The sequence below is a fragment of the Centroberyx affinis genome, unplaced genomic scaffold (genome assembly GCF_046629955.1).
Source record: "Centroberyx affinis isolate AG114_WGS23_722 - 3 ecotype Tasmania unplaced genomic scaffold, CSIRO-AGI_Caff_v1 ptg000731l_1, whole genome shotgun sequence".
Taxonomy (NCBI): domain Eukaryota; kingdom Metazoa; phylum Chordata; class Actinopteri; order Beryciformes; family Berycidae; genus Centroberyx; species Centroberyx affinis.
The window spans coordinates 1-14,357 of NW_027279346.1; the positions used below are offsets into that span (position 1 = coordinate 1).

The window sequence follows — 14,357 nt, forward strand, 5'->3', positions numbered from 1 at the left end:
ACTCATTAATTAATTAACTAATTAATACTCTACACATAGCAACAATGTAGGCTAATTCCTTAGTAGTTTTGAGGGTTTATCACTAGCATGTTGTTGATGTAATATGTCTCTTCCTATGCGTTATTCACAGCAGTACTGTCTATTTTTGCGGTTGCCAGTTAGCTATGTTAACTTGTTAAAACAATGTAACATAGGCAATACCAAGCAAAAACACATGATTTGTCTGTTCAAAACTTTGCAGCTGCACAAGACCACTACATAGACGCAATCAGAGCATTTCACACCACCCACTATTGGTCAGAACAGAGCGACTCATCAACCAAGGCACTCGCAGTCTGAACGCTCTGTAAGTACAACAGCAGAATATCAGAACAAAAGCACAGGCAGACACAAGAAGGCTTCACTGACTTCACTTTTATCAGAATTAAAGGATATTTGGATTTGCCCCTCATGCCCAGCCGACGCGCCTTCATGTTGGGAAAGACATTCTTCATGATCTTTCCAAAGTCTGCTGCACTCAGTGGATTGTAGCCGAGATTGTCACAATAGCTCCTGGAAGAGTAGGGATTCAACCAAGAGATAAGATACTGGGTAGGTCACTCTAGGAAACAGTGATGCCTCCAAGACTTGTGGGTGACTTCTGCTCCCCTTCACCTCTCCTGGCCCCATAATGAAGCTCACATACTCACTTGTATTCATCATACACCTCTTGCTTTGGGAGGGAAGTCTCTGGGTGCTCTTCTAGGTGATTCCGTATCCAGTTGAATGCATACATTTGTTGAGTACGGCTTGACGACATGGAACTCTGATCACTAAAATGGTGCATGAAGAAAAAAATAAATCTCGTGAGGAAGTGTCCTTGACTGATATGCATGATTTCTTGTCCTTTAATAGAGAAACTTTAGTACCATAATCCAGGAGTGGAGGACCCCCTCTGATTCTCAGTCCTAATGTGCAGTATTGGGGGGTTGAGGTGATGAATAGATATGGGGAAACAAATGAAAAACACAGACAGCTGGGTATAGCAAAAATCTACCAGTAATAGTATTGCTTCATAATGATAATCAACCATATAGCTGGGATGAATGAATGACACTCTCATACTAAGCAAATGAGTCAAAAGTGACCAGTGAGCCAGAAAAAAATATACAATATGCCATAAGTACAAGTCACAAAATAAGCAACTTCACAATCACAATGGGGATCACAGTCTAATAGCAAAATAAAACCAAAGGCATGAGAAATTCTAACCTGAATTTATTTTTTAGGAGCTGTTTGTGAAGTAGTCGGTGGATAATGACATTTTTTGACAAGAAATGAGACAACTGTGCTACAAATGCGAGAGAGCCAAGACAAAACAGCCGTGTGTGTGACAAAAATGCCAATGAGGAAAGTGAAATACTTGAGTAAAATGAACGTGAAGGAGCTGTGAAAACAATACCTTTTATCATTGCCATTGCTGGGACCAGAAGGCAACTTAAGGTAGAGGTAGAGTTTTTCGATGTCTGTAAACTTCTCAACATCTTGCTGTAAAAATTAAATAGGACAAGAGGAGATTATTTAACAGAAATGACAAACAGAAAAGCATTGTATACCTCTCATAAAAATCTTAAGTGTAGCTCTGATACTACCTTGAGATTTGCCTAGCTTAATCTGCCCAGGGGGGATAAAAACTAAATAAAAACCTAATAATTGTATCGCACAAACGTGTCACTTCACAAATTAAATAGGTCTTGAGGGGAATGTAAAACTTAACCGGTAGACCATTTTCCCCCCAAACATATTCGGTGAAATTCTGCCTCATTTGGCAGTATAGAATAGTAGAGAGTGGCAGAGAAAATTGGAGAGAAGGAAGGTGACATGAACCAAAAGAGTCAGGCTTAAACTCACAAGTATGCAACTTACTCCACTCCATCATGGAGCGCCCCAACATTTGCATATTTAAGGGGGCAGAATTTCAATAAGCAGGCTGCTTATTTCAGGCCTATTTGTTGGGTCATTAAAATTAGACTGGTAGTGTGCAGACATACATCTTCAGTCAATTCAGGCTATCTAGTTCATTATTTAGTTTCTAAAATCAAAATACTACTCAGGTATGATGCTTACACACAACCTTTTCACCATCGACTCCACCCCAACTGCTTTTCAATTGGTTTCTAAGAATGGATTCATCTCACCTCTTTCTTTTTCTATTTGCCTCTTTGTTGCTAGGGGAACCAATACTTGAATGAATGAGGTGAGAGCTGTCAGCCAATGAGCGGTGAATAAGCTATTTACTACACTCCTTTGCTACAAACAGGAGTGAACTACCTGTCTGTGTTCTTTCCTGTTGACACTATGGTTGTGTTTGGATCAGCTAAAAAGGAGATGTTTTTGCACTATCCCTTTAAATTTTTTCTTGCCCTCTCTAAAACGGCCTTTATAGCTGGCATTAACATGCATCCTGGTAGCCTGAATGGCTGCAAAAATTGAATTTTGTTGGCAAAATCATCTTAGAACATCTCAGAAAAAGAAAACTCCATGTCCAAGTCAAAGCACCACTCTCATGTGCAGGTCCCATTTCAAAATGGGAGCGATACAAAAAGGCTAAGCATTAAAATCCTAATAAACAAGGCCATAACGATGAACCATTCAATGGTGTTTACTGTGTATGTTGGGTCTGTTTGATCCTCGCATCTCTCTTATTTCACAGTTTCATCAGCAAATGAGAGAGACAGCACTGCCATGTGCCACAAGGATACAGATTTTAACAAAGAAAGCAAATTTTGAGCGTCCATTTTTCAGATCTATTTTCAGATCTATCCATCTATTTTGTGTTTTCTCGAGTAGGAAGACATTGTATCAGAACTGGTTTTTGACTAGCTCCTTCTTGCTGTACGACATGTGGTCAAGGTTTCCTCTGAGGTTTTGTATGGGTTGCATTCAGACTCAAGATAATAAAGATAGTAAATGCAGCAACATTCCAATCAGACTGTATTCAGATAGAGTAACAAGACTACAGTAGGTGTCCAGAGTGAAGGCTGGGCTGTTGCAGAGTCTTGTTAATGGATACGATTTTTTTTCGGAGCCAAGCCTCCAGACATGTGCACTTCAAAATGTTTAACATCAGGGCAACGCATGAAACGAAAGTGAAAATGCACCCAAGACACAGTGAAGATCCGACCACCCAAGTCCAGAGATGGACAGAGGCGCATTTGGCCACATTAACAACAGCATGTAAATGCATTGTGATGCCAATCTACATATAGCAACTAGGTAAATGGAAATAATTTTTGTGTGCAAATCCAACTAGGAAGCACACAAAATCAAAACGGGTTCCAGGCTGCCCAGACAGCAACATACTTGTCCAAACTGGACTGTTGGGGATGTGGGACGGGGTTTACTGTCAGTGTTAAAGGACAAAAACATTATAAGAGAAGGGAAATCTGCGTTTTGTGAGGGAAAGAGAAATCTGATTTGTCTTTGGTTTACACCAAAGACAGATTTTACTGTAAATGTAATCCAGCTAAATCATATCAAGACACAACCCAGATATGAGACACATGTTGATGCCAGGTGTAAAGGCGGTTTTACAGGCATTTATTATCAATAAAGTTTACAATGAAATGAAGCCTACAGGCTAGTCCACTATGCACCAGTAGTCCAAATCTGACATTTGTATATTTATATATTCAATGTGAAGCACTCACAAGTGCCAAAGAGTGGATCTTTTTTATCAGTTTGGGACTTGCACATGACAGGGAGGAGGCTGGGCAATATGGTTGAAATCAATATGACAATAATCATAAGGATTTTTTCCAATATATCGATATATATCACGATATGGCTCACGTATGCAAAGTCACATGATCAAGTTAATGTTCATCCAGTTGAACCGAGTGTCAATGTTAGGTGTGATGTCAAACAAAAATTTTCAAATAACATTTCTACCATACCTCATTTTTTTTATAGTTGAGTTCAGATAAATCCACAGTAAACTATATATGAATGGAGCTTATATTGACTTTAAAAACATGCTCATATCAGTTCGGGAAAGAGATGCACTGACATAATTTAGTGATTATCACTTAATTTGCTAATTTAACTACTGAGAAAGTACTGAGATTAATACCAGTCTCATTACTTTTATTTTTTGCTTATTACTTTTCAGTTTTGCCCTTGTTAAGTTATTCTAGAGAATATTGTGGAAAATTAGGTTTTTACAGGCCATGTTATTATAATCAAAGGCCTTTCTTCCATCTATTGCTAATGTAATTAATAGGTAAACATAGTATCATGGTACTCAGTTCTTGGTATTGTGTCAGTACTTTATGCTAGCTTGACGTCATTACTCCACTACACCAGGCTATAAACATAACACACACAACATTAAGATTTTCTCTAGCAACGCTCTGCCATTTATGGAAAACACAAAAATGAACTGTACATTATGTTCCGCCAATAAAGAGTTATAGATAAAAGGTGAAGGGGGGTTCACATAAAAACATATACTCCTATCTGCCCAAATAGATCAAAGACTTGACATTTATTGGGGAAGATCATATCAGTATACAGTCCATCACTGTTACTCACCAATATGTTGTCCACTTTTGATTGTACAGATTTGCTACGATGAGGGAGAGAGCAAAAACGAGAGGTGTGAATAAATATACTTTAAAAATCATTCAAACATGCAAGATTTTATTCTCAATCAAGGGATATCTGTGATTTGATTTGGTTTGTGTCAAATGTATGTCATATTCGTATTGTCCTGTGTTTGTGTAATATTCAATTAAAGATGATAAGGGACTTGAGGTAAGCTAGGTGAGTCACTGTACCATTCAAATCTAAAGGAGTCAGTCATGCTACACTAGTAATATCATCAACACATTAAACCAGCGTCTCTCTGGTATCTGTCTAGTTTGACACCTGTCATGCACGTCATGGTGAGCATCAGCATCACTGCTGGATTTGGTGTCATCCATAACATGGCCTCCTATGGCTCGGTGCTAATGATTATGGCTACTACTGTATGCAACCCGACGATAACGTCTAAATAATCAACAACAAAGAGCTATCTGGTCGTGTTGCTTTCCTTGCTGCTATTGCATTTCAGCCGCTAATGTAACGTTAGCATGTGAGCAGTCGGGTTATTTTCTGTCGCTTTGTGCAGCACAGCCTCCTTGGCCACTTCAGTGCTAGATACGCTAATTACAAGCTACGGCTAGCAAAGGACAGTGTGGTGCGCTGTGGCTGCTGATTGATATTTCCATCCTTACCAAATTGAATTCTTTATTTTGAACTGTAATGCATTAGCCTCAGGCCCCTGAAGTCCTGGCACTAGCGCTGGAAGAGAGCCTAATCCCGAGGTAGGCTTCTGACCAGGTTGTTGTTGATCATCAGCCATCACGATGAGTCTGGAGGGGTGGTGGGGAGCTTTAACAAGTAGGCCTCATCCCCGGCTGTGCATTACACCGGACCCACCGTTGGTGAGCGACTCAATTAGCTAGGACAACCTGCTAAATCGACAATAAAGCATGGCTACCAAACACTATGATTTGACCCTTGGAAAATAGAAAACAAAATAAAAAAACACTCGGGCATACAAAAGACATTTCGCAGAGGACTCCACTGCCGCAAATAGCACGCCTGCAGCAGCAGCAGCTACAGACGAGCTGCGTCAAGCTAGCCACAGAGAGCAGGAATAAGACCGGAAAGCAAGTGATTTTGCCTTCAAGATAAAAGCATAAGATTTGGGGTTTTTTTTTGTTTTGTTTAGAAATGAAGAATAACGTATTTAGGTGTGCACAGTAGCAAACGTTATATCAAAATACTCGGTGAGACCATTAGATTATATACGGCGGGAAATTATATTTGAAAAACAGATACTGCACGCCTGGACTAGTCATCTGGCAATTCTGGCAATAGCCAGATAGGATAGGCCGACTCAATTTCAGGCTGCAATGTTCTCAAACAAAAAATCTATTCTATTCTATTCTATTCTATTCTATTCTATTTTATACTATTCTATTTGCTGCTTGGTCAAGGTCAAGGCCTTGCTTCTGTCATGTGCTTGTTTGGGTGTGTGAGTGGCAGGAAGAGGCCAAGAGAGAATCTGTTTCAAGCAGTACTTGGCTGTTGTTTTACCAGCCCCAAGCTTATGTCAAACTACAGGACTGTAGGGCAGCCCAACAAAGGCTGTTCAAACTAAATGATTAGTCTTGAGTAAATCAACGGGGCACACACACACGAAGACGAGGGTTCGCACACTACCTGATTCTCTCAGCGTATCAAGCAAACAAACAAACACATACATACATACATACATACATACATACATACATACATACACACATGCACGCACGCACACAAAAATGCCAGGGCTGAAATTGTTTCCAGTCTAGTCCTATTATATTGTGTTATCGTACATTGCATTGCAAAAGTGGTTTTAATTTGAAAATCTAGACCGGAACTGTAGTGTTGCATTGCGGCTGGCTTGACGCGGATCAATGGACGGTAGTTCCGCTGTCAGCCGGTAGGGGCGCTGGCGCAGGAAGCTGCTTGATCAGATAGTGACAATGACGGGTAAACAGCCAGAATAACATCATTTTACCATGTAAACTAGCATTAACGGATGCATGTGTTGATCTTGGTTTTTACGAGTAAGTTTTTATCGATTGATTGCCTGATCAAACCCTCGGTGTGGAATAGCTGTACCCTCATGTGGTCGACAAGACACAAGATAGGCTAGATAGATTGTTCCAAAATTTTCCTGCTCATCACAGGTTGCTATTTTTTCCTTCGGCTGTAATCTGAGACACAGGAGCGGAAAAAATAACCTTGGAGGATGAAATGAATTATAAAACTGTCTTTGCCCGTGTAAATATCACGTTCACTTATGTCACATCAGTAAATGTATTATAAAATACATTTATTACACATAGGTCCAATAAATGCGGTTATAGTGTCTATTGTAATACTACAAATAATGAATCATGATAGAAAAATCATGAAAATATATTATAAATCTGAAAATAAATCCAAAAAAATCAAGTCACCAGGTCAAGAAAAACAAGACCTAATTCTTTCATGACTTATTTTATACTGCCATCTATTGGTGGAAAGTGGTCATGTTACTCCACTGCCACCATGGTAATGAAACATAATGCAAGACAGCAATAGACTCAGGCAGGCATGGGAATGGCATGCATAGACAGGCATAGCAACTTGGCTTTCTTATCTCATAAGATGAGAAGAAGAAGAGGAAATAATGGAAATGTTGCTGCCTGGTTTCTGTTCATTTGCTGTATCTGAGATGTTTGAGTGTTTTGTGTTATTTTATTTAAACATACAGTATGTAGGCTATTGTATGTTATATGGCTGCTCTTTTCTGTGTGGTGAGTCATCTGTGCCATTATCCAGGGTGAGCATTTATATAGAAGCCCAATTCAGATGTCAAGATGCACTAACCCACAAATGTTGGCTACGATTAGTCACCTAATCTAAATGGTACAGGGTTGAGTAGGCTATGTGAGTATGGATATGAGGTTATAATTATGTTATGGGCTCCTCCCATCACAGATGTTTCGTTAAATTAGGACCATGACACCTCCAGAAGGCTCAAATTCTGGTGTCCCACTCCCAGAACCACCAGAACCCAAAACCAAACACTGCTAAAATGTCACCACCCTGTACTATGTTTAGGCTTATCCCCTAGTTCCCAATATTGCACAGTGGTTTCTAAACTTCAACTCCAAAATGTATCAACAATTATAGGAAGGATCTGATTCTGCTGGCTTGAGACGGCCCGTCTCAGCATACACTACGAAATCAAAACCCTTTATTTTATCCCTGAAATGTCCTTAATTTATCCATTACATAAACATGAATTATCCATTAAAAATAACATAGTGTTAAAAAAGTAAGGTTATCAAGGGGTTTTAAGGGATTTATTCATGGGTTGATTCTCAGAGACGCTAGTAATTAAGTAATTTTTCATGCCTATTGTGCATGGTTTACAGGGTTATTAAGTGGAAATGAATGGAAAAGTTCCTGTCTCCCTGAAATTTTCATTAAATTAGAAAGTAAGGAGTCAAGAGTAAGGGGTGTTTAAGGAGGTTTCGATGGGATCTCCTCCATTAATAACTCCCTTAATTAATTTTAAGGGGATGTTGCATGAATTAAGGGGTGAATTAATGTAAATTAATGAAAATATAAGGTTATTTTAAGGGATTACTGGTTCATAGAGATATCAGAAACCAAATTGTATCGGAAAACAATTATATCAACAATTGAGGACAGTGCATCACTACTCACTCCAGCTACCATATCAGTGCCATCATAACTCCTCTTCTTTTCAGCCAGAGCAACCATGCAACTAGCAGACGTTGGATGTAATCGAATCGGACACAGCCACAATATGTCAGCTAGCAGCTACAACCAAAAGCTAACAAGCCAACAGTCTAAAGAATCAATATACTACCAACATTTAAAAAAAAAACCTGAGCAACCACACTACCACTAGTCAGATATCATACTACAAACAAAAGTTAAAAAGCCAACATAACAACACATCAATATTCCAGCAAACACACTACTATCAAACAGCCATATAGCAAACATGCTAGTAGCAAACATGCTAACAAACAGCCATATAGCAAACATGCTACTGTAGCAAATATGCCAACAAACAGCCATATAGCAAACATGGGTAACACTTTAGATTAGGGAACACATTGCTTATTAACATGCATATTAGTGTATTGATTCATTATTAGTCATTACAAACCACTTATTAACACCTTATTCTACACTATTGCATTCTACAAGTAGCCTAAAGCCTATTAACTATGGGGTTTCCCTAAATAGCCTCCTAATTAGTGCTTATAGCAGTTAGTAAGAAAGATGCTGAACATGAATTGGGCTCTTACTATGCTTTGCTCAATATGGGGCTTATAAGGTGCTAGTATCACATATTATTGAGGGAAATTATTGAACTATTGAGGGAAAACCCATAGTTAATAGGCTAGTTAATGTGTTCCCCAATCTAAAGTGTTACCCAAACATGCATGCTATCAAGCAAACATGCCGTTAGCAAACAATTTGTCAGCCCAAACTCCAAGTTATATCGTAATACAATGGCTAATAAAGCTGAACTTGAACTTACCAACAAAATATAAATAATTATTTAGGCCTAGATGTAGGCTTAGTTGTACAACCTTTAAACATTAAAGCTAAGCTGGAGTCTTAAACACAGTAAAATATAAACCCTGCAATGTAAAGCTGTAGGATTGGAAAGGAGATAATCTCTTAGGTGTGCAGACTGACTGGAGACGTCAAAGTGGATATTTTGGAAACTGTCTTTGAAGTAGTAAAATATGTTCTCATATGTAGACAGTGAAGCTTAACAGCCATATATTTTGGTTGTGAAAGGATAAGGTCAAAGCTTGTATGATTTGTATTCATTGATTCATGGAGTGATCCCAAGAAATAGCTCGGTGAAATACGGATCTTTGCTTCAGTATTTTGCGATCCTCAATCAATATTCCCTCTTCCATAATCTATCGCACAGATCTATCAAACCTTGTTATTTGCTGACTTGTTAGCGGCACTGGAGGTGTGGAATGGTGACACTTCCTCTAAATCTCAAGAAAATGTTGTTTCCTTGTTAGTCATTGTTTTCTCACTCTATTTTTGACCTTCTGTTCCCGGCTATTCTGGACTGATTTATTTTACTGTCAATCTCCTGTCACTTCTGATTTGGGTTAGAAGGTCTCATCTCAGCAGTCTTTGCCCTTGCTCATTCCTCCAAATGTTAAAGATTTCCACAAGACTCTTCCAAAAGTTGTTGTCATTTTAGTGGCCATATCATCTCATCCAGAGGTGGATAGTAGCTAAGTATTTGAATTCAGGTAATGTGAGTTTTGAAGCACTTGTGTTTGTACTGAAGTGTACTCAAGTATTTATTTTACACACGTATTTCAGTTGTACACAATGTCATACATTTACACCACTGCTATTTGAAGAAAATATTCTACTTTTTATTTATCAGACGCATGTACTTACTAGTTTATTTGATAGAAAAGGTTTTGCATACAAAACATGCTCACTTCCTAAAACTAACACCCACAATAAATTGCATGGAAATATATAGTGGCAATGGTGAGGTCTATTGTCTGGTCTATTGGATGGTTAGGAAGAGGCCAACAATTTGTTTTTTCAGACTTAGCCTCCTTTAAGAGAAAGCAATCAAAGCAACTGTAACTGGACCACTGACCTCTTCAGCTTAGCTTAATGCATTGATGATGCAGCGCTGTCTAGCACTAAAATGCAAGGATGTACTTTGTTTTATTGCCCCTATACACACTACTTTTTTTATTTGTGATATGTTTTATTCAGAGAGTTTTCATTTCATGGGACGGTCCATCAACCAGGTCACAGAGTCAGGACGGTGTGTCAGACTGGAAGCCGGCCTTCTTTTCCTGATAGGTGCTGGTGAATCTGGGACAGCGAGGTCACGGTGGTGCAGAGGTCGGCGAGTCTGGCTCTCACGTGCGCAGGGCGGCCGTGGCTGCCTCAATCCTCTTACAACCCCCACTTCTTCTGGCACTCAAGCCAGACTCCATGATCAGCTTGCCGTGCCCAGGTCTTATCCCGAAGATAGATCCTCACTACAGAGTCACGCCAGCAGGTATCAAACGCCAGAGCCAACTGACTTATCTCTGTCTGTGTAGAATAGGCCTGTTTGTTTTTGTAAGGCGCCTTTACTGTTGCATCCACTGAGGCCTCACTGACAGTTGTTTGGCTGTATGATTTACATATTTAACGGCTTTAGCGAGCATGGGGGAACATAACTAATACATTTGATTTAGGCAGGATTGGCAAGAAAAAGTGTAGGTCAACTGTGTTTTTCCAGGGCCAGACACATTCTCATCACACTGATATTAATATGTGGTCAATATGGATGTACTAAAATATTTTTCTGAGCTAATATCAGCTCATATTCACAGCTATTAATGGTACTTATGATGTGATATATCTATATAAAAGTACTCACAAAAAAAACAAAGACATTTGAAAGAAATAGTCATAAGAGCATTTATCATTGTTATTTTTCTTCAAAGCTAAATAGAAATACAATAACAAAATATCTACTGTGTGAAAAGTAATAAGTAAAGTGATGTTAATTTCTCCCTTAAATGCTCATATTCTCATCAGATCCAAAAATCACACACTGGTCAGGGCCCAAGTGTGTACATACATGTGTGTAAAATATGGGAGTCCCTGGTTTTGACGTCACTCCCACAACCTATCCCAGGCCGGGGCTGTTAATGTGGATTTTTTTTACAGTGTTGAGTGTGTGTGTGTGTGTGTTTTTTTTTTTGTTTTTTTTGCGGTGTCCTGTGGAAGAGCGGATGGGAAATTCTGATGTCATCAACCTTGGCACAGCGGGACAGAGGAGCATGCAGACCCTCAGGGTGCCACAATTGGTGCCCATGTGTTTGTGCCCCGTAGATGGTGAAATAGATGGTGTGGTGCTGCCCGCCTGTGCTGCACCTGCGTCCCAGCATGCTGATTGATCAGTTTGGTCATGTGGAATGTCACCATCTGCTCCCCAGTCCCACTCACCCCTTCTTGTGTGAATGCCAATCACTGGCAGGAAGATAGTTATTTAAGCCATGTCAAATCAGGCGCATGACGATGAGCAATATGCCAACAACACTTGAAATGTGTTTTGCAGGCATCGTATGCACAACAGTGTGTTTCTATTGTATACAATGAAAGAATGGCTGTGGTTTTACATTGAGAAGAGTTGGATTCTTTTGTTTTTGAATTTATTGGTTGGCCACATCAATATTTTCTACATGAATTAGATTTTTATAGTATATAAAAGTAGTATATAATCATATTTTCTGCCCCTCACTAATACTTTGTGCCAAAATTGAATTTTATAACTGAGGACTCTACAATGGTGGTGGTGGTTGTGTGTGTGCAGTGTGCCTGTGCGTGTGTTTTTATGTGTTTGTGTGATAAACACAATATATACTGTATGTTTGTGTATTTTTTCATTTTGAGAAAGGCTCCTTGTGTTTTTTCCCTTTCATTCCCTCCAGTTGCTCTTCTTTGGCCTCTTAATGGCCGACAACATATCAGGGGGGCATCAGGAGTGACATTCTTCATTGTAGAGCGTCATAACCAATGACATTTCAACCATGGGAAAATATAGATATGCAAATTTGAACTCATTAACATTTGCATTACCTGTTTGAATAATCGCACTCCTGACAAGACTGCAATTAACTAAGATTGATGCAAAGTTCAGGGTTAGGGGACTGTATATATTTGCTCTTGGATCATCCACCTAAGATGTGTGTGTGTGTGCATGCTTAGCGCCTGAGGTGGGATGGTTATTTTCGCTTTATTGTGATATGGATATAACTGATCTGTCAGAGGAAAAGGTCATTCAGTCACCACTGGTGTTCCTGTGTTATTTGTAAAAAAAAAACAGCTGCATTTTGCTGCTCTTTTCTGGTTTAGGACACTTATTCCCTGCTTATAACCTCTATCTTAACCGTTTGACAATATGGTAAATAATAACAGAAACTTTATGCCTTACTCCCCCCATGCCAAAAAAATCCACCAATAATTGTTCTGATCAGGATGAAGGGACTGACCTGCTAACCTAGTTAACAGGAGCGTGGATAGTCAGGAGCGAGGATTAGACCCAGACTTCAAGGAAGCTATGTGGACTGCATGGCTCACCTTGAAGAGGCTGAGATCAATGCACAATAGTTTGTCTCTTTGCTCTCGGGTCGGTTTATTACCGCTTACAGTACCTGCTACAGCAAATACACATACAACTGAGTTAGTCTCTTCCTCATCCTCTAGCTCTTTTAGTAAATGAGTAAAACACGATGGACATTTTGCCAAATGCTATATAGTTTTAAATACAAAAAGTAGTATCAGAAATAGTTGTCAGCTTTGGTGCTGTGGTCAATATACATTTGGTCATTTCTAGATTTGGACCAAACTATACTAACCTATTCTTATCTGTGCATTAGACAGCATTGTTGTTGAGCGGCCGCTGTAGACATTTTGCTAAGAATTCATTAGGAAGGCCTTTGGACAGACTCCATAACTCCTATCAGCTTGGCCACATTACACTCAATCCCCTGTGGCTGGAGCGTAAACAGTCTAGGGTTAGTAAGACGATGTGTTTAAGATATAGACCTCACCGCCGTCTCAATGGGAACTCTTTGATTGGATTCTTGTGAGGTCTGTCTAGGACAAAATGCCATGCCAGGGTAGTGTGCCACACTCCAGGTCTCTGAATCGTGCCAGCTATAGTGTTTTCCTCTTTGGGAAATGTTTTTCGCTTAACATTCAGAGGGTAGCGCAGAAGGAGGTCAACTTCATGTACTATTTACACATCCTCCATTCTGGCTATTGACATGTTTCGAAAGAAAATTTTTACTGTACTTGAACAGAAACGACTGTTATATTGCACTGCGTAATATTACATCTTTGTTTTTTTTGTTGTTGAGTGATGATAATTAGGCAGTTGGCCCAATGGAAATGAGAGGTAGGAAGAAATCCACCCAGGAATTGTAAGAGTATTTCATTTCCACATGCAGCAGGTCACTGTGAGTCCCATCCCGGGGCAGCAGACAGTGGATTTTAGCTCACGCAGGAAGTCTAAGTGCCTGTGTGCCATAACTTAGCGTAGCGCCCAGACAGTGTAACACCCTACAGTATAAATAACCTTTAACCCAGCCACTGGAGGAGCTCACCACGCCACATGTGCCTACAAACTAAGACTAGCTTCTATTTGTAAATGTAGGTCAGACAAGGGGTGTGGTGTCCTCTGTTTACTGAAAACCTCTACCTGTCTAATGGGAGATAATCTGGGCGCCGTCATCACTGCACTGGTCCTGAGCAGGGATTTCCAACATGCTTACTTCTTGTGATTTTTACAGTGCCAGTAATATGGATGACAGCTGAACAAAAAAACGCCCACAAAAACAAAAAAAGCCCAAACTGATGATGGCTTTCTTTCCACTTGGTCTGGTCAAGGTGAGGTGTTTGGTCCTGAGTGGGGAATTCCCTGATTGTATGATTTCAAGTATCAGGTATTGTGATTCTTAGTTATACCATCTTACAAAAAAAGCCACGGCAAAAGCAAATAAACACCTGACACCACTAATAATTACATCCTGACCAGTTTTATGTATTTTCTGGACTGGATATGTCTCCCAAAAAAAAGAAGATATTACTAATTTGCTGTACTAGACATGCACTACTAACGACAAACCCTTGGCCACCCCTCTCTGCTGCCTGTAATGGTCCGGCCCTTATTTGCATAAGTTGTCTGCGGGTAG

The 14,357-nt window shown here is 39.6% G+C and overlaps 1 protein-coding gene across 1 annotated transcript; it reads right to left on the bottom strand.

Moving 5' to 3' along the window:
• Positions 1 to 100: 100 nt before the first annotated feature.
• Positions 101 to 5,493, bottom strand: LOC139644381 (DNA-binding protein RFX7-like). Its single transcript, XM_071519748.1, has 6 exons — positions 5,259 to 5,493; positions 4,573 to 4,606; positions 1,442 to 1,527; positions 909 to 947; positions 690 to 812; positions 101 to 552 (listed from the first exon to the last, which is right to left on the bottom strand). Exons 1-6 carry the CDS (start codon positions 5,384 to 5,386, stop codon positions 291 to 293), a joined length of 672 nt encoding a protein of 223 aa, XP_071375849.1. The 5' UTR covers positions 5,387 to 5,493; the 3' UTR covers positions 101 to 290.
• Between the last annotated feature and the right edge of the window lie 8,864 nt (positions 5,494 to 14,357).

Excerpts from the sequence above, each read along its gene's own strand:
- LOC139644381 (XM_071519748.1), bottom strand. The coding sequence starts at position 5,386 with ATGGCTGATGATCAACAACAACCTGGTCAGAAGCCTACCTCGGGATTA. Across the intron at positions 4,607-5,258 it reads AAAATAAAGAATTCAATTTG|CAAATCTGTACAATCAAAAG; the intron begins GTAAGGATGGAA and ends CCCTCATCGTAG. Across the intron at positions 948-1,441 it reads AGCAATGGCAATGATAAAAG|GACTGAGAATCAGAGGGGGT; the intron begins GTATTGTTTTCA and ends ACTGCACATTAG.